The 19058-nt window shown below is 61.5% G+C and overlaps 1 protein-coding gene across 4 annotated transcripts in view; it reads right to left on the bottom strand.

Annotated features, from left to right (window-relative positions):
- Window positions 1–3335: 3335 nt before the first annotated feature.
- TXNRD2 (thioredoxin reductase 2) overlaps window positions 3336–19058 on the bottom strand; it is a 56545-nt gene continuing 40822 nt past the window's right edge. For all 4 annotated transcript variants that reach the window (XM_031948992.1, XM_031948990.1, XM_031948991.1 and 1 more), the window contains exons 12-18: window positions 13497–13633; window positions 12794–12889; window positions 12475–12567; window positions 8334–8405; window positions 7904–8001; window positions 5660–5914; window positions 3336–3907 (exon numbers count right to left, since the gene is read on the bottom strand). In XM_031948992.1, the coding sequence (XP_031804852.1) occupies window positions 5791–5914; window positions 7904–8001; window positions 8334–8405; window positions 12475–12567; window positions 12794–12889; window positions 13497–13633 (620 nt within the window). In that variant the 3' untranslated portion in view covers window positions 3336–3907; window positions 5660–5790. The remainder of the gene's footprint in view (window positions 3908–5659; window positions 5915–7903; window positions 8002–8333; window positions 8406–12474; window positions 12568–12793; window positions 12890–13496; window positions 13634–19058) is intronic.

Genomic DNA, 19058 nt, shown 5'->3' on the forward strand with positions numbered 1-19058 from the left:
AGGCTAAGTGTACAACATTTCAGAGCCCGACTCTTCTTGTGCAACAAAATAACTGCAGGACGTGTAACATATTGTATTTAATTTATACTCTAATATATTTAACATGTATTGGTCAACCTGCCATCTGGGGAAGGAGGTGGGGGGAAGGAGGGGAAAAACTGGAACAGAAGGTTTGGCAACTGTGGATGCTGTAAAATGACCCAGGCGATATAACTTGTAAATAAAAAGCTATATAATAATTTAAAAAAAGAAAAAAAAGATCTCTGCTTCAAAGCAAAATCATGTTTATTCATCCATCCCCGTAATGGTAACCGTGACGACAGCTGACGGTCCTGAGCCGGGCCTGTGCTGATTACAATGAATTGTTCTCGTTGGAGCCTCACAAGGGCTCACAAAATCCCCATTTTACAGATGAGGAAACCGAGGCAGGCAGCGTTTAAGGGACTTGCTCAGGGTCACAGCGATAATAAAAATGCTGCCCAAGATCCCAGAGGCGTCTCCAGGGCTTCAAGCCTGCAGAGCCCTTTACAAACAGGGCCTCATTCGGGCCTGAATTTGCCCTGAGAAATGGGGCTATTGTCATTCCTGTTCCATAAGTGAGGAACCGGAGGCGACCCCGGGCCAGGGTCAGCAGCCAGTGGGCGGCTGGGCTGGGCTCGAAGCCAAGGACACCAGAAGGTGCCCACACGGCCCACGGCCAGTGGGAGAAGTCCTGGGGCCCATCACCGGAGCCTGAGGCGGCCTGAGGGACCAAGAGGCTCCCAGAGGCCTTGGAGAGGCCGAAGTCCGATCTGGGCGCCCCTGGAGGCCTCTGCGCCTCCTGTCAGACCAAGACGGCGCCAGCGACCACCCACGTGCATCTAAGTGTGGCCCGCTGAGGGGGCCTGAGGGCCGGGCCTGGAAGAGCCTTCTGGGGCGGGGGCTTGGTTTCCCCCTGGGCGCCAAAGCCTCTGGGCCCGCTCTCACAGGTCGCAGCCTTGGGCCTCCCCCTCGCAGGGGGAACCCACTTTCCCCATCAGGTTCCTGGCTGACGCAGGGAGCCTCTGGGAGGGAGCCGGGGACGGCCCGAGCGCCCGGGATGAGCCCGGGATGAGCCGGGACGAGGAGCTGCTGCTCCGAGCTGGGCCGGCCTTCGGGGGCTTGGCGCCGCTCCCCATGTGTAGGTACCAGCACAACTGGGGCCTCGGACCTGGGGAGGGAAAGAGCCGCCCTCAGCCAGAGACAAAAGTCGGGCTCCACCTGGCCAGCGGGAGAGCCTGAGGGGCTCCGGGTTCGAGGGGCCGCCCCCGGGTAGAGCACGCAGCCCCGAGCAGGGGGACGAGCCTCTGTTCCCGGAGAGGAGGCCCCTCCTGCAGGTAGGAGACGTGGGCGCTCTCAGAGTCACTGAGTGCGAGACACGGAGCCTGGAGAAGCGTGAGGGGCGGGGGGCGGGGGAGGGGGGCACACGGGCACATCTGCACTCAGATACGCCAGGACAGTGTGACACATGTGCTCACTCATGCAGGGACACACACGGACACATTCACACTCACACGTGCTCCAGGGCACCCCTGCACGTGCTGCAACCAAACCGCCGCCTCACGCCCAGAACCGCGGCACGGACACGCCCGCACCCCCGGGGCCTCCCCTGCGAAAACACCGGGGGCGGCCCCGGGGCCCGTTGCGGAGAAAGCGCCCAGTCACCGCCCCGCTCTCTCGTCCGGCGTTTCCCCAAGGTTCCATCAAAACAATGCGCGTTTATGGAGCACCTGCTGTTCCAAACTTTGCTAAGCGGGAGAGGCCATGGGGGAGTCCCCGCCCTCCAGGGGCTCCCCCGACGGGGGGCGGGACATCCGGGCGAACCCCGTCTCTCACTCACTCGTGTCTGACCCTGGGGGAAGCGTCCTGGTTCAGAAGGACACGGTCCGAGTCCCATCTGTCCCTTGTCACTCTGGGATTGGGGGCAAACCGATTCCCGCCCCAGGACCCGAGTTTCCTGGGAGGACCCGGGCCTCCTCCCCGCCATGGGACACCCCATGATGCTCTGACTGTTGGGGGGTGGGGGCCCCGGGTATCCGTCCCCTCGGTGCTCTGTGCCCCCTGACCGCCCCCGGCCTGACGGGTTTCTGCAGCTTGCTCCCCGTCCCCCCGAGAGCCGCTGCTTCTGCTGGGCCGAGCCCGTGTGGGCTCCTCCGGCCTTCTCGGGGTGGCCCCCCTCCCCGGCCCCGGCGTTTTTGGCCGAGCGCTCAGTGAGACACGGCCCCCTGGTATCCGCCTGGTGCGAGTGGGCCGGGCCGCGCCCCGGCAGCTGGGCACCCTGACTGGGAGCCGGGCCGAGCCTGGGAGTTCCCTGGCCCGCCCGGCTCTTCTCCTGGCGCGTCTCACGGCTCTCGCGCCCCTGCCGGGGAGCTCGCCTCTGCCCCGACAGGCCGGGTCCCACCCGCCGCCGCGCGCTGTTGTTTCTGGGCCCCGCGGCCCCGCTGCCGGCGGGCTGAGTGACGGGCCCGCGACGAGCCGCTGAAGGGAGGATTTCGCGCGGCCCATCAACCCTCAATGCGGGGATTAGCGCGGAGAAAGGCTTGACAATATTGACTCGGGCGCACAATGGGAACATAATTAGGTACCTGACGTTGAGTGGAGAGGACTCCTCGGCTCTCAGACCAATTAAAGTAATTACCCCAAATCTGCCGCTGCTACTTGGGAACAAAGCCTGTGGTTGCGCCCGCTCCTCCCCACCCCCACCCCGCCCTCGCCTCCCAGCCCGCGCTGACTCCAAAGGGAGCCTTCCCTGGAGCTCGCGGGGCGTCTGTCCGGGCCGGGAGTCCATGCTGAGGCCCCGGCCCCGGGGGCCCCGAGCCGGGCAGCGCCGGCGGTGACTCAGGCCCTCCCTTTCTCTCGTTGCTCTTGCTCGTTGGCTGCCAGGCCTGCCCAGGGACAATTCTCCTATTTGGTTGCTTGGGAAAGTAATGGCTTGTAATGGCGCCCCGGGCCCCAGGCGGGAACCTGTGGGCCGGAACCCATGGGCCAGAACCCGTGGGCCAGAACCCCCTGGCCGGCAGTGTGGGACCATCTCTCCTGTGGGCCCGGGGACGGAAGCCTCATGTGCACGCTGGGCCAGAGGCCTCCACTCCGGAGCCCTCATGACATCTGGCAGCACCAGGGCCCGGCGGGAGGTTGAACACCGGAGGGGAGCAGCCCCTTTCCACCCCCCTTCTCCCCCCACCGCTTCGCCCTGGGCCCCTCCAGGGGTCACTGTTGCCCCTCCCCCCTCACACCATGGGCCCCTGGGGGGCACTGTTGCCCCTCCCCCGCTGAGGGGGCCCCATCCAGATCGCCAGTGGAGCAGCCACAGCGGGGAATAAAACATCCTCTTTATTGGGGGGAGGGTCTGTCACACACACAAGAACGCCAGGGGAGCTCGGACCTGCGCGGCCCCGGGGGGTTTCTGCGCAGCTCGTCATGCTCTGGCATTCGGACACACAGGGGCCGCGGGCGTCCGTCCCGCGTGTGCGGCACGCAGGCGGTTCCCCGGCGGAGCGCCATCCCTGGAGGAGCACACAGCGACGGGCCAGGAAGCGAGTGGGAGGCGGGCGGGGCGGGAGCTCCCCGGCCTTCCTTCCTCTGATCAGAGAAAATGTCTTTGGCGACGCCGGCGCCGGATCCCGGTTCTGCCGCGGGAACGGGCCGTGATCCTCACCGACGAGGACCCCCGGCCTGCCGGCCTCCGGAGGGCGGGCCCGTCGCCCTCGGCTCTGCCCGCCGGGGCCCGGAGGGCGAGCGCGGGGCCGAAGGCCGTCCCTCGGGGGCCGTCCCGTCCACACTTGTCGGGGCCCACGTCTCAGCCGCCGAACAAAGCCCCGCTTCCGTTCCCACTGCGGTCGTGGACGCAGGTAGGCGGGCGACGGGACGCTCCGGGGCTGGAAAAACACTGCAAAAGAATCAGCGGGGTCCTCAGTCTGGCCCCTTTTCCCAAGGCCCTGACAAAGCGCCTGTGTCACGCTCGAGGCCCGGCGGCGTTTCCTCAGGATGTCCTCTGCCTTTGTGTCGGAGGCGATACGGGCGCTCGGCCGGGGCGGGTGGGAAGGGGAGGGACGGGAGCCCTTTCCCAAGCGTCCCCACGCAGGGAGCGGCAGCCAGCGGGCGGCCGTCCAGGAGGCCCGGGGCTCCTTCCCAACTCGGATCCCCAGGCCCGGCGGGCGGCTCGGCCGGAGGGGCCGGGGCGGGATCTTATCTGCCAGATGGGGACGCACACGGAGAACCTGCGCTTCCTGAGGAATTCTGTTCCCGCCTAAAGGCCCCCATGGCTCACACGCCTCGCGGTGACAGGCCTGGGGGAGCCGGGGCAGAGGAGGGAGAGGGAGAGGAGGGGGAGGAAGGAGAGGAGGCAGAACCTGGATCCTAACCCAAAATCCCCATTCCCTGCAGAAAAAGGTACCTGAGGATCTTGGAGCTATTTGCCCCCTGACCTCTGACCTTGCCCAGCCCAGAGAAAAGGGGTGACCCAGAAGGGTTCGGAGCTCGGGCTGAGCTTGGACTCTTGGGTTCTGGACCCGCAGCCTAAGGGAGGGCCTAGAGGCCTCCCAGAGAGTGGCTCCCGGGCAGGTGCTGGGCCCAGGGCATCACAGGCCCCGTGGAAGCAACCACAAGAGGCTTTCCCTATGTGCTGGTCCAGCCAGCAGAGACCCCGAGGCCAGGCCCCGCACAAGGGCCCCCAAGGCCTGGGTCCCTACAACCCTCCTCAGCTCGGGCTCCAGGCCCTACATGAGCCCTCCTGGCCCAGGACCTTACACAAGCCCCTCCCCCCAGCCTGGCCTGGGTCCCACATGAGCCCCCCCCCCCCAGGACCCCCCACACCCCCGGCCTGGCCCCACATCTCTGGGCCACGATCTCTTCAGCAGTTCCAGGGCCGGGTTGAGGAGACAAGAGGGGCCAAGGCGCCCACCCCCCCCCTGTGCCCCGGCAGAGGGCAGTCCCCGCTGGGCTGTGAAACAAGAGGGAGGAGGTGGGGGGCCCTGCGGTTGGGCGGGGGTCCCTCTGGGTCTTCCCCACCCATGTGCTCACAGGCCCCAGATCCCGGCCCTCCCAGGCTGAGCCGGCCGCGCCACAAGTGAGGCAGCATCGCCCCCTCCTGGACAGTCTGGAGACCGGCGGGCAGGGGGAGCCTGGCTTGGGCCACAGCCCCATGGCCTCCATCCCAAGAAGTGCCCCTTCTCCCCCCCATCCCCCCCCCGCCCGCTTTCTGGTTCCTCAGGCCGCCCGGAGACACCACGGAGCCTCCCCCTGCTCCCTCCCCCTGCGGGGGCCCCGACATCCAGCGCCTTTGGGGCCCCCAGCCTCTGTTCGGGGAGGCTCCCAGGGCTGGCCAGGGGCGCGGGCTCTCCCAGCTCGGGGGGCTTTGAGCCCGGCCCGGAGTATGCCCGTCTGCTCCAGGGGGCGCTCTCCCTTAGGCCACAGCAGCTTGGGTGGGAAAGGGGGAGCCTGGCTCGGGGGCTGTGGGGGCTGCACCCCAACTTGGGAGCAAGCTCTGGAGCTCTCTGGGGAGGGAGCAGCAGGAGGCCAAGGGCCAGGAGCCGGCCTGGAGGCGGCCACTCCCCGGGGAGGGGGGAGATGCTCAGAAAAGCCCCAGGGACACCCCCCCAAATCCCCTCCCGCCCCCACCCTCGCTGGGGCCCCCACTGACCTCCAGGTACCAGGCTGCGGGCGCCCGTGGGCACGGACTCTGGGGCATGGGGGGCGCGGAGGCAGAGGAAGCTGCGGGGCGCGGCGGGGTCGCTGGTGCTCCGGGGCTCGTCCAGGGAGGGCGGCCTAGCCTCAGCAGCCCGTGACGGTGGCCGGCAGGCCCGAGCGCTTGGTGATCCACAGCTTCACCACCTCCTCAGCGCTGGTCGGGTGGATGCCGAGCGTCTTCTTCATCTGCGAATAGGTGGCCCCGCACCTGGAGAGAGGCAGCGGGGCTGGGGGCGGCCCTGCGGGCTGGGGCCCCACGAGCCGTCCCTTGGAGGGGCCCTTCCCGGCCGAGACCCCTCGTCTCCGTGCCCCTGGCGTCTACCCCCCAACCCCCGCCGCACCCCACCCCGGCCCCCTTGGGCCCCCATGGCCCCCGCCTCCTTCAGGCCCAGACGTTGTCCATGGTCATGGGGAGTCGCCCCGGCCCCGAGCCCCCACAGCCGCCCTTGCCCACCTGGTCGCCTCCCCCACTCACTCCTGTCTTCTGGGCCCCAGATGGGGACAAAGCCCCGGGGGCTCCCTGGGCGTTTCTGCTCCCCCGCCCCCCATCTTTCCCCCAGGTCCTGCCCCTCCTTCCCGGGCCCCGTTTTGCCTGGTACCCCAAGGGACCCGCCTTCCTTCCAGGTCACTATGACCGCAACAAACCCGCCGCGCCCGTTACCCCGGGACACCTGGAGGCCGCCCCGTCAGGGTCACGGGTACGGGCGCTTTAAGTCCCTCTCCTCAATCACTCAAGTGTTTTCCCCAAAGACGGGACCAACGCAGCCTCCCCTCAGCCCCCCAGACCCCTCAGCAACCCAAAGAGCTGTAGGGGAAAGCGGGGGCTCCACTTCCCTTTCACAGAGGGGCCGCTCCTCCCTCAGCAGGTCGGCCCCTTCTCGGCCACACTGGGGCCCCCACCCCCGGGCACATGTCGCAGCAAGCGGCCCGGGGCCCTGTGGGTCTTCACCCACAGGCAGAGAAATGGCCGAGAACTGGCCGACGGCAGCCCCCGAAGCACCCCCTGATGCGCCCCCCCCCCCCGGGGCTCTGACCACCCAAGGCCACGGATGCCCTCCCAGCGGTTACTTTGGACATGACTTCTAAACGATGACATCGCCCGGAATATTCCCGAGGCCGTGCCCGCCAATCAACGGCCTCCAAACACATGTCACCAAGATGTGGCTCAAGGTCCGCTTCACTCAAACATCCTGGAGCTGCGGCCCCCTCCCCCCCCGCCATGTTGGGGGCCGCCTCCACTTCTGCTTCTCATTTGCACCAGTCATTCAGGGAGCAAAAAACCCAAATGGGGGCGTCCGCCTGCCTGGACCGCGAGGGGAGGCCGGGGGGATGTGGCCAGGCCGGGGGCGCCCCCTCCCAGACTCTGCTCCCGGGCTGGCTCCAGTCCGTGCAGAGCCTGCTGGGCCCATGGGGTCCTTCGGGGAGTGCCCCAGGCACGCGGAGCCCGCCATCTGCACACAGCAACTGGGTGCATGTCGGAGCCGCCTGTGCCAGAGCTGCCGGGGTGACTTCTGGCCTTTCTCACATCCCCAGGACCTCCCCACCCCCAAGAGCTGCCTGCCAGGTGCCCCCCCCATGGGGGGGGGAGACCCTTGTGTGAGGAAACCTCTGGGGGCGATCCCACTGGCGTGAGGCTCCACCACGTAGGAAAGAAAGGGCCCGGGGAGGGAGGGAGGCTGTCCTCCTCACTGTGACCACAGGCCCGCACTGCCCGGGGGAGAGCAGCGATGGGCCCTGGGGGCTGGTCTGTCTGGGGGGGTGGGCAGCCTCCTTCCCCTCCGGCTTGTGTCCCTGCGCCGTCCCGGCTGAGGACACCGCGTCCGGGCGCCCCTTGTGGCCACAGGACGATCGTTCCCGCCCGAAGCCGGGCGGGCTGGCAACGCCTCCGAAGGCCCGAGGGAACGGCGGCCTCTTCCGGGACCCCCCAAGGCAGCCACGGGGGGTAGGGGGGCACCCAAAAGGGTTTTGGGGGAGGCTGAAGAAGATTTGGCTGAAGAAGAAAGCCGGGATCTTCGTGAACTAAACCTGGGGGATCTTAACAAAGACCTGAAGTATTTTTGCTGAAAATACACCTAATACTACATAAAAGTAACATGAAACAGGGGGCTTTCCGACTGTGGCGCTGCCAAGGCGGGCGGCCCTGCCCCGGAACCTGGGGACCGTTCAGGACGAGCCGGAGACGTTCTTTTGTACTCACTTTACTCCGAGAGCAAATCCCTGAATGACTTCGCCGGCGTTGGGGCCGATGAAGTGGAGCCCGAGGATCCGCTGCTCTCTCTCCCGCAGGCACACCATCTGCAAGTGAACGGGCTCCACTGAGGCCCCGGGGGCAGCCGCCCCCCAGGAGAGGCTGCGGCCGGCCCAGGGCCCGCCACCGCCCAGTGCCCAATGCCTGCCAAATGCCCAGCGCCCGCACCGCTCAATGCCTGCCACTGCCCAGTGCCCAGTAGCCTCCAAATGCCCACCGTCCACCACCACTTAGAGGCTCCTTGAGGGCACCGTGAGGGTCAGCAGCCCGGGGCTGGTGCAGCCGGTGGGGGTGGCCCGGGCTGCTGCCTCTGACCCAGCAGGTGCGGAGGACGCCCCCAGCCCTCGCCAGCCCCGACGGCCCCACAGACGTCACTCACTTTGATGTAACACTGGGAAGCGTCTCTTTCAGGCACAGTGAACTCCAGAGGCCTATAATACGCGTGGTAAACCTGAAGGAAGAAGGCTGTGGTCAGGGCAGGACCCAGGGGGGCCTCGGGACCCTCGGGCCCCCAGCCTGGCCCCGACCATGGCCTCCATCCGGGCGGCGAGCAGCCCCTAGAGCCTGAGAGGCAGCACCAGCCGGCGCGGGCGGCCCTGAAAGCTCCGGAGGCAGGGGCTCGCTCTCTGGCCACGAGGCCGCCTCTCACCAGCAGGACATTTGTCCTTGGCAACGCGGACATCATTTTTCTAGTTCTCTTCTCTGGCCCGAGGAACAGGCACCGGCTCTTCCCTGTCTGAAAGCCGCCTCCCCAAGCTTTCTCCTCTGCCCGGGCTCAGGCCCTGCCCGTCCAGGTGCCCCTCCTCATACCTCCAGTGCATCATGGCCGTCACTCCGGAGAGGCCTGACTGGGGCCCAGCCCCCCCACCGCAGCCTCAGACTCTGCCCCCCGCGGGTCCCTCACTGCCACGGGCATCCTCACGCCCAAACCCAGCAGGCCCCAGCCTACGCAAAACTCGACCAAACACCCCCCCCCAACTCCCATACTTCCTCCCCACCCTCCTCCTTCCACCCTCATTTCATTTACTTTTTTTCCCCACTTTTCTCCTTAAAACAGCCCAACTTCTAACCTTTCCCTAATTCTTTAATAAACATTAAACCCCCACAAAACCAAAAAGTGGCAAACATCGGGAAATAGGGCAAAGAAAAACAAACCCCAAACAAAAAACCAAGCCCAAAAAAGAAAAAAAAAACCGGAAACAAAACCAAAAAACCAAGTAATCCCCCAACCCCCTCTATCCCAGTAAAAACTCTCTCCCTAGTACAATTCCAAAACAACCCCTCATCACACCCCCTCCCCCCCACCCCATTTTCTAAATCCATACTTCATGTCCTTCCCCAACCCCAATCTTTCGCCCACAAAAGGCCCAACTCCCCAAAAGCTCCCCCTCTATCCCCCCTTCCCCTCCAACACCACACCCAAGGTTTCCAAGAACACTCAAAATGAAAGTCATCTACTACAAGCGGCAAAAACCCAAAATCAAACTCTCAGAATCACAACATCATTTAAAACAAAAAACATCTCCCAAAATGCCCAAGAATCCAGCCCTTTCTAAATTCTACCAAATCATGGCATCCCAGCAAAAGCTTAAAAACCCGGCAAACGAAAACGAAAAGCAATCCAACTTCCTAAACCCAAAGAACGGCAAAATAATCCCCTCATCCAAAAAAATCCCCCTCTAAGCAAAACAAACACAAAAACAACCGAAAAACAAAAAACTCCTAAAAACACCTACCCCCCCCTTTAAATTCCACAAGAATAAAAGTAAAAAACCTAAAACACCAAAAGAAAACAAAAACCAAAACACCAAAAACAAAACAAGCAATATCCAAATCTGAAAAATAAAACCCAACCCTCAAAAAAAAAACAAACCCAAAGTACACAACCCCTACCCCAAAACTCCCTAAAACATGCTTAATAAAGCCATTAGCCCAATCGCCATTAATTGCCAAATTGGTTAATTGACCGTAGGCCGTACAACTTATAGCCCCCCGCAAAATAGGAATGCACCCATAAAGCCGTGCCATGGAATTGCCGGGCCCCGTAGATTAAGGGCCCGCCAACGGCCGGCCAATAATTAAGTGGGCCCAAGGTGCCGCCAGGGCCAACCGGAAAACAAAACCGAAAGAAAAACCACACCTACCAAAAACAAAACCACCCTCCAAAACTTCCCAAGTACAAACAAAAGTAACAACGCCCCCCCTACATCCTCCAAAATCTCCCAGCCATCTCACAAAAAATTTCCCCGCCCCTTTACCCTTTTACACACAACCCATAACGCGCCCGCCCATCCAGTCAAAACCCCACCCACCTCCAAATACCCGCCCATCCCACCCCAAACCCAACCCCGCCCTCCAAAGCAACCTTTAATTTTCCCAAAAAGGCCACCCACACAACAAAAAACAACCAAAACCCGCCCGTCACCCAAACATCCCTACACTCCAACCCTCCAAAACCACTCTCTTACCAAGCAACTCCCAAACCCCCTAACCCCGCTGGCGCCAAACACTCCCCAAATACCCCAAACTTTATCCCCGTCAAAACAACCCAAAAACCGCCCAAACCCCGCTCCCAAAAAATTTTCCCCAAACCCCCAACCCTTACCCCGCCCAATCCCTCTAAAACCCCCCCCACTCAAAACCCCAACCCCTAAAACTTTCTGCCCTCCACAACCAAACTTCTCTCTTTACCCCACCCCTCCAAAACCCATGCCCCATCTCTCCCCTCGGCAAAAACTTTCTCCACCCCTGGCCAAATTTTCCCCAACAGAAAAAAGTAAACAAAACCCCAAACTCCTCCTAACCCACAAATTTCTTCCTAAAGCCCTATTCTTCCCACCGAAAACCAAACGGGAAACCCCATATACCCGCATTTCTCCGCCCACCGTCAACTTTAACCACCGAAAACCCCATCCCTCCCTAACTCCCCAAACCCTCCCCCCGCTCCCCCCCAACCCCAACCTCTTCTACCCTCCCACTCCAAAACTGCAAAACCTTCCAAAAGCAACCAAAACCAAAAACTGAAAAACCCCAAAAAACCCAAACAACATCTACCATCCCCACAAACCCAAAACGGAAAACCCAAAAACCTAGTAAAAACACTACGGCAAACTCCCAAAACCCCGCCTATACCCCAACTCCAACCTTAAAACCCCACCCCACACATGCCAAACACAAAACACATCCCCCTATATCATCGATGCCAAAAACCCCAACCCCCAAAAAACCCCAAAAATACTCTAAAACCCAAACAACCACCTTTAAAACATACCCAAAACCAAAAATAAACCCAAAACACCAAAAAAACCCCAAAAAATCCCCATCACCTCCGTAATCCATTTAACCAACCAAAACCCCACAAAAAAAATTTAAACAACCAAAACCCCATCCCATCACCTCCCAAAAACCCCGAAACCACCCAAAACACAAAATCCCAATAAATATCCCAAAACAAAACTAAATCTCCCTAAAACCCCAAAATACAATGGGTTAAACCCCAAACCCCAAAAATCCCCTCTCCGTGAAAACATTAAACCCGAAAAAAAAACCAAAACCCTCCCCTTCCCCTTCCCCCCCAACCTCCCTAAAGCTTTGAAAAATAAAACCCAACTCACAAAATACAACCTTAGAAACAAAACTTAAAGGAAAACTCCCATTACTCCCAAAAATCAAAACACCGTAACAAAATAAGAACCCCACCCGTCCAAAGGGGTCAAAAATCCCGGAACCCGGTTTTCCTGGCACTCCGGCCCCACTTCAGGGCCCCCCCAAAACCCCAGGGGCCCCCCCCCACCAAACCCAAACATCCTCACCCCAAAAACTGGGCCGGGGCCGAAACCAAAACGTGGGAAAAGGGCCCTTAAACCTAAACCCCATTCGGGCGCCCTTAGCCAATTTGGACCCAAGAAACACGGTTTGGCCGCCAACAGTCGGCAAAGGAAAACAAACAAAAGCCCTGAACCCCCCGGGAAAACCCCCCTTCTCCACCCTAAACCCCCAAAGGCCTCCCCCACCGGAAACCACCGGGAATCCCTTACCCCCCTCACGTAAAGCCCGGGAACCTCTAACCCGCAAGGTTCACAAATTCCGGGCCACCAAAACCCCTCTTTTCCAAGGCCGGGCACTCGGGGGTGGGGCACAAGGGGCAGGGCCTCCGTCCCCGGGCTCGGCCAAGGCCGCCAAGGCCGTTCGCCTCTGGGATAAACACGGCCGATCCCCCGAAAGGCTGGGCCGGGGCTCCTGAGTCTCAGAAGGGTGAGAGGGTGCCCCCCTCACTGCCCCGCCCTAGGCCCCACTGGCATGGGGGGGGCGCGACACTGAGGGTAACGGGGATGCCTCAGAAATGCCACGCTCCCTGGAAAGCTGCCAGTTTGGACGACGGGCTCTGTCTGCCCATAGCCCGGGACCCCCGGCCCGTGGGAAAGCCAAGGACAGAGGGCCCTCACATGCCCTGGCACGAGCTGCGGCCCTCCCACGCCCCCCCGGCCCTGTGGGCCCGCTCAGGCCGGCGCCGCCCATACCTCGATGCCGTCCTTCCCGTGGCGTTTCTCTGCCTCCTCTTCCGACAATCCCACACAACCATATTCCAGGGGTGTGAAGACCGTGGTGGGCACCTGAGGGGGTGACGGGGCAGGGGTTACTCCAGGTGCGGGCATGGGGGGGCCAGGAAGCACGGGCACAGCAGGCCAGCGTTGGGCCCCAACTCTGGCCATCAAGGCACAAGGCTGCTCCCCCCCCCCACGCCCACCTGGCCGCAGTGCGCACACCCCCCCCCCCCCGACGCCTCCACCTGTGACCCGCCCCACGCCCCCCAGGCCCATAAGGGAAGGGGACGCTCACATTTTCGTAGTCCATGAGCTCGGAGGAGCGACCAAACAGGCGCCGCGCCAGCAGCTTCCCCGCCATTATGGCCGTGGGTGTCAGCTCGGGACGTCCCTGAACAAGAGGTCACGGAGAAGATGGAAGCCGGAAGCCGCCCGGGCCCCCCGGAGCTCTCCCCGGGGCTGGGTCCCGGGTTCAGAGGCCGCCCCACCCGGGTGTCCTTGGGGGTGACGAGCCAGGGCTCCCTTTGGCGGCGATGGGAGGAGGGAGAGTGGAAGGGGAGGGGGTGCCCGGCAGGCTGGGGGGGGGGAGCAGTGAGAAGAGGGCCCCAAGGGGCTGCTGTGGCCGGCGCGGGCTGGGGGAGAGAGCCCAGACGGCTGGCAAGCCTCTCAGCGACACCCCGGGCACCACCACGCTCCTGACCGGAGGCTCCCTACACGGAGAAGCCCATGCCCCCCATGCCTGGGGGAGGCACGGGAGCCCACGGCAGCTCGCCTGGGGCTTCGGGCAAGGGTCCAGATGGCGAGTTTTAGAGCCAGAAACCTTTTCCATCCAAGCCTGGGCCCCCTCTTTCCTGGACGGCCAGCGGGGGACCCAGGTGGCCCCACACGGAAAAATCATCCCCTGTGGAACTGGGGTTAAAGACCCCGAGCACGGGTGACAAAGTGACCTCCCTCCGCCCAGGCCAGTCCCCACGGAAGCCCGGGCCGCCCCCGGCTACCTCAGTGATGTCCCCGATGGCGTAGATGTGGCTGACCGAGGTCTCGTCGCTGGCGTTCACCAGGATCTTCCGGGAGTCCGGGTGAAGCTTCACTCCAACCTTCTCCAGATTCAGGCCTCTGGTTTCTGGGACGCGACCTTAGGAAACCAAAGAGAAGCCTCAGAAGTTCTGGGCGGCTCTGAGCTCGAACCTCTCCCCCCTTGCGAGTTCACCAGTCCCAGCGTCCACTGGGCCACCCAACGGCGGTAGAAGTGGCTGCAAAATCCGATTCAAAATAAAAAATAAAAGGCAGCAGAATTCCACACTACAAGCATTTATTGAGCACTAACTGTGCCGGTGCTGTGAGACACACTGGTTGTAGAGGGGCAGATAAGGCCCGAGTTTGGGCTCACAAAGCCCCGAGCCCGGCCCCGGTAGCCGCTGGCTGACCAAGGCACGGCGGGCACGTCTCCGAGGTGTCCACAAACACTTTGTGCATGCTTGACTCTCACTTTAATCCTCTGTATGGATAAGGAAGCTGAGGCTGGGGCAGGCCCAATGCTAGGAAGAGCCTGGCCTGGGTCCCCCTGGTGCTTGGGCTGAGTCACGTTTAAAGCTGGTGCCACGTTCCGTGGTCAGACAGCGGGGCCCTCGTCCGTCACCGCGCTCCTGAGGGAGAACAAGCCTGGGAGGAGGCTCCGTCCTTGCAGGTGAACTCCCCCGGGGCCCGAGCCCAAGGTCCAGCCCCATGTAAATGAGGAAGGAGCTGCTCCAGGGGTCGCAGGCGGGGACCTGAATCTCACGAAATCAAAGAAAGCCCGGGGTCCCAGGGTCCAGTCTGCTCTGACTCCTTATCAGTTACATGGCAGATGTCTGTCTGTCTCTCTGTCTCTGTCTCTGTCTCTCTCCTCTCCCTGTCTTTCTCTCTGTCTCTCTCTCCTCTCTCTCTGTCTCTGTCTCTCTCCTCTCTCTGTGTCTCTTTGTCTCTGTCTGTCTTTCTCTCTCTGTCTCTGTCTCTGTCCGTCTCTGTCTCTCTCTCTCTTTTTCCCCGTGGGGGGTATAGAGAAAAAATAATTTTTGTTAAATGAGAAAAACAAGAATAAGAAGATGCACTTCACTATCAGCAAAGGGAGGAGTGGAGGGTGACGGCGCCGGGGGCGACGTGGAGTCCCAGTGTGAGGCCGCTCAGCCTGGCCCAAGCAGCCTGGGGAGAAAAAGACTGAAGGCACAGCTGGGGGCGTCCCCGAGGGCGGGAAGCCGGGCCACACTCACTTCAACCATCCAAGTGCCAGGAACAAACACAACCACGAGACCCGGGTAATTTGGAGAGATCCAGGGCCATGAGGGCCTTACAAGCAGACACGGTGATCCTAGACGGTGAGAGCCGCTGCTCTCCCAGGCATCCCAAAGCCTTTGAAGAGGAGCCGGCCACCTCCTCAAGAGCCGGCATCAGCTTTGGGGGGCATCCTGCAGGTGCCCTGAGCGAGGGGCTCCTGGAAGGTCAGGGATCCGGGCCCCCTCCCAGGGACGGCTCCTTGCCGACTCATGTCCGTCACGACGGGCCCGGCCTCTAATGGAATCATAATCGGGCGATTCGCTTCCCGAGATCTGCGGCGGCACTTTCTAATTTCTCGGGATTGTCTTCGAAATGGAGCGTGGGATCACAGCCACACGGACGTCTGGAACTGAGTCGGGCCCCGGCCGGGCCTAGGGAGCTCAGAGCGGCCTCCCCAGGTGCAAGGGTGATGGGCCCGGTGGAGGCAGCCCCGGGCTAGAGCCACAGGATCTGAATTAAAATCTGGCCGCAGCACTGGTAAGTCACTTACCACTGTTTGCCTCAGTTTCCTCATCTGTCAAACTGAGAGGAAGAAGGAGACGTCAGCCCCCAAATGGGGAAAGAGGCAGAAACAGCTGAAGACGAGTGAAAAATTGAAGTGGAAAGAAGGGGGACGTGGCAGCTCTCGTGGGGCCCGGGACTTCTGCTGGCTCCGTTGGCTCTCCCCGCCTCACCTCTGCCGAAGCACGGAGGCCGGACAGACACCTCTCTGTCCCCCTCGGCCCCGACCTCCTCTCCGCTGCCTCCATTTTACCTCGGATTGGCCCCGGCCGTGGGCAGCTGTCTGCCCCGTACCCCGGGAGCTCTGAGCCAGAGTCTTCATGCTGAAGTTATCGTACACGGTTCTGTCCTCGAGGGGGGAAAATGAGAAAAAGGGAGGCCTCCGATCTCCAAAGAACAGAAGGGACAAGAGAAGCAGCTTCTCCCCGAGGCTCGTTCCGGCTCAGCAGGGAGGCGGCTTGGGGTGTGGAGGGTGGGGTGGGGAGGGAGGGAGGGAGGGTTATCTTATGTCGGCGGGGCAGCCACAGGCAGAGCGCTTTCCCAGCACGGGCCTCAGTTTCCCTTTCTGTTATAAGGGAGGCCGGTGACCAGGCACGGGCCTCAGTTTCCTCTTCTGTTATAAGGGAGGCCAGTGGCCAGGGCGTGGTCCTGTTTCTCTCCCGTTGGTGGCAGGCCTGGCCCCTGGGAGCCGCATCTCCCTGTCTCAGGCCCCGGAGCCTCTCCGTCCGCCCGCACACCTCTCTGGTGTGCTGGCCCCACCCTCCACAGATCTGATGCTATCAGGCAACAACCACCAGCAGCCTCCAGGACCTCATCTCGCCTTGGCCTCTTGTGTTTCTGTGTCCACAAACACCGGCTCATGGAGCTTCATTTCCCAGCCTTCCTGCCTCGGCGCTGCCCAGAGTGAACTTAACACACAAGGGCGTCGGGAACCCTCCAAAGAACCGGGGAGGGGGCTGCCGGCTGGCCGGGGGTCAGCTGACCCTTGACGTGGGCATGACAAGGAGCCGCACAGAGAAGGGCCTGCACACGCTCTGCCTCCGGGGACACCTGACCGCTCCCGCTACAGGTTTCGGTGCTAAGGCCACAGACCCCCGCGTTGCCCGGCCTCCAACAGATTGGCAGCGCGAGCTCCCCCGCCTCCCAGCAAGCCGCAGAGAAAACTGGCAAGGACTCCTTGTCAAGAGGAATGAGGGGAGAAAGCATCTGTACAACACCTACTGTGTGCCATGCCAAGTGCTTTCTGATCATCTCATGTATGAAGGGCTGTTACGATCCCTATTTTACAGCAAAGGTAAACAGAGATGGCATTAGTTTGCCCAATGTCACAGAGCTGGTCCCTGAGTCTGGCAGCCCAGGGCTCTAACCACTGGACCACCAGCCACCACCTTAAAATCATTCTGAACTGCCATCCCCTGTCCATCGATCTGAAATTTCCCCATCAGGGACTGAAGCAGTTACAAATTTGGCCTGGGGTCATTTGTCCAAGATTCCTGGAAACTGACTCCCATCCCCGTTTTCCTGGGGGGCGGCTCTCGTTCCTACAGTTTTTCGTCCCCTCTAGATCTTGGTCGTCTAATTTTTGTCCAAGGTTTTTGATTCTATTCCTTTTCTTCTCCTTTTAGTTGCTCCGATTTTGTTTATACCCAAATTACTTTGAGTGTGAGAACGCCTTTGATCCCACGGTGTTCGGTCACAGAAATTCAGTTTAAAACGGCCTGGCTCGTCTCCCACGTGTACGTGCTCATACGTGTGACGTTTCCGTGTGGCCCGCGAGGTGGCGAGAATTCTGTGCCAGGCGCAAACCGGGGTAGCGGCCGGGGCGAGGGCCCGTCTTTTCTCCCGAATCCTCCAGAATGTGTTCCAGGCAGGATTTCAACGGTCATTGGATTGAATTATGGATGGTACAGAGAGAACAGCTGGTCACAAATGTGGTAACAATTCCGAACCTGACACCCCCGGGTACCTCGGGCCACTTCAGTGCAGAGAATTAGGCAAGATTAACCTTGGAATCGATAAGGGGCCTTGCTAGAGCTTTCACAGTTCAAAGGTTAAGAAACTCACTAGCCGCCAGGTCCCCAAGGAGAGTTTGGGTCCCGCCCCTCCCCAAAGGGCCGGGCAGGGTTACGTCCCAGGGATCCCAGGCGGGAGCGCGCCACATATGGAACATGTCAAAGTGAAGGCGCTTTTCTGCTGGTTAATTCAGCCTGATGGGGTTCTACAGCCTGCAGGAGACGGGCTCTAGTGTCCGGGCACATTAACCCTTTGCAGATACACAAGACCCGGTGCTTCCTGGTGCCCAGAGATGGGGGGGATGGGGTGGTTGGGAGGCCCCTTCCCCCCCCTGCCAGACAGCTTCCCAGGGTTCCAAAGGGCTTAGGTCTAATTCCTCCAGCCAGGAAAGGTGGTTTGATTTCAAAGGCATACTTCTCATAGCTCCCCCCGGGGGAAGTGCAAACAACAGGGGGCACGGGATGAGCTCGGGGGCTCGCAGACCTCCTCCTTCCTGCGTCTCCATCTGGGAGACCAAGCCCGTGTGAAAGGCTGAGCCCTAAGCCTCCAGCTGCTCACTTGCAGCCCCGAGTCAAAACAGGGAGGCCGAGTCAAGCGGGGCTGCCCGTCCCCTCCACGGGCTTGGCGGTCTGCTGGCTGCGGGCCCGGGGCCCCAGGGCTCAGTCCACCAGCCCAGGAGGATTGCTCAAATGGAAAAAAAAAAAAAAAAAAAAAAAAAAAAAAAACCATCGCTCTAGGGAGTGACCCGGGAAAAAGCTTCTCTCAGTCCTGGGGGGAGACCACTGGGTCCAACCTCCTCGACTGGGAGCTGAGATAATGGAGGCCCGGTGAGGGGACGGGCCTTGTCCAGAGCTCCTAGAGTCAGGGGAGGTGGGAGGTGGGGGGTCCAGCTCCTTCTGACAACCGAGCTGGCTTCTCCCCGGCCCCGGCGCCCACCCCCTTGCACTATGATCTCTCGAACTCAACCCTGAGCTGTCCCTCGGGGATCTCGGTCAGCGCCAGGAAGGACGAGGGTCCCAGGGGGACGCATGAGGGCTGGGCCAGCAGGCCCGGGGATTGTAACTGTCCACCTCACACATCAATTGCACACACAGGGAGGGAAAAAGGCTTTTTTTAGTGCCCTCTAGGGAACCGTCCTCCAGGTACGGGTCACGGCTGGGGCTGGGACCGATGTGGGCCTGTGGAGTGGCAGGGCTGTGGCTTGTCCTTCGTTCTCAAAGGGGACCAAGACAGCAGGGAGGGGCTGCCGTGACAGGCAAGCGAGGGGGGAGGTCACCGGCCTCACTGTCCCCTCCTGAGCCATCTAGGTCCTGGGCCAGACACAGATCCGGAGGACGGGAGGATGGTCCCAGAGACAGTGGGAGACTTTGGCTTTGTGAAGTCTCCGAGGGAGCGACGTCAGTGGTGGAGCAAGGAAGAGGGCCCTGGCCCCGGAGTCAGGAAGCCCTTTACCGGCTTGGGGACGCTGAGCAAGTCAAAAATGGAGGAGCTGTGAGCTCAACACAAGTAGTTATAAAGCACTTAGCACAGGGCCCCACTGCCTCCCAAACACTTTCTTCCTTCCCCATCTTCCTCCATCCCTCCTTCATTCACTCCCTCCTCCCTTCTCCTTCCTTCCTTTTCTCTTGTTCTCTTTTCCTCCCTCCTTCCTTTTCCCCTACTTCCTCCCTGTCTTCCTTCCTTTTCCCCTTCTTTCTTTGCTTCCTTCCCCCTCTCCTCTCTTCCTTTCTTCC

The sequence above is a fragment of the Sarcophilus harrisii genome, chromosome 1 (genome assembly GCF_902635505.1).
Source record: "Sarcophilus harrisii chromosome 1, mSarHar1.11, whole genome shotgun sequence".
Taxonomy (NCBI): Eukaryota; Metazoa; Chordata; class Mammalia; order Dasyuromorphia; family Dasyuridae; genus Sarcophilus; species Sarcophilus harrisii.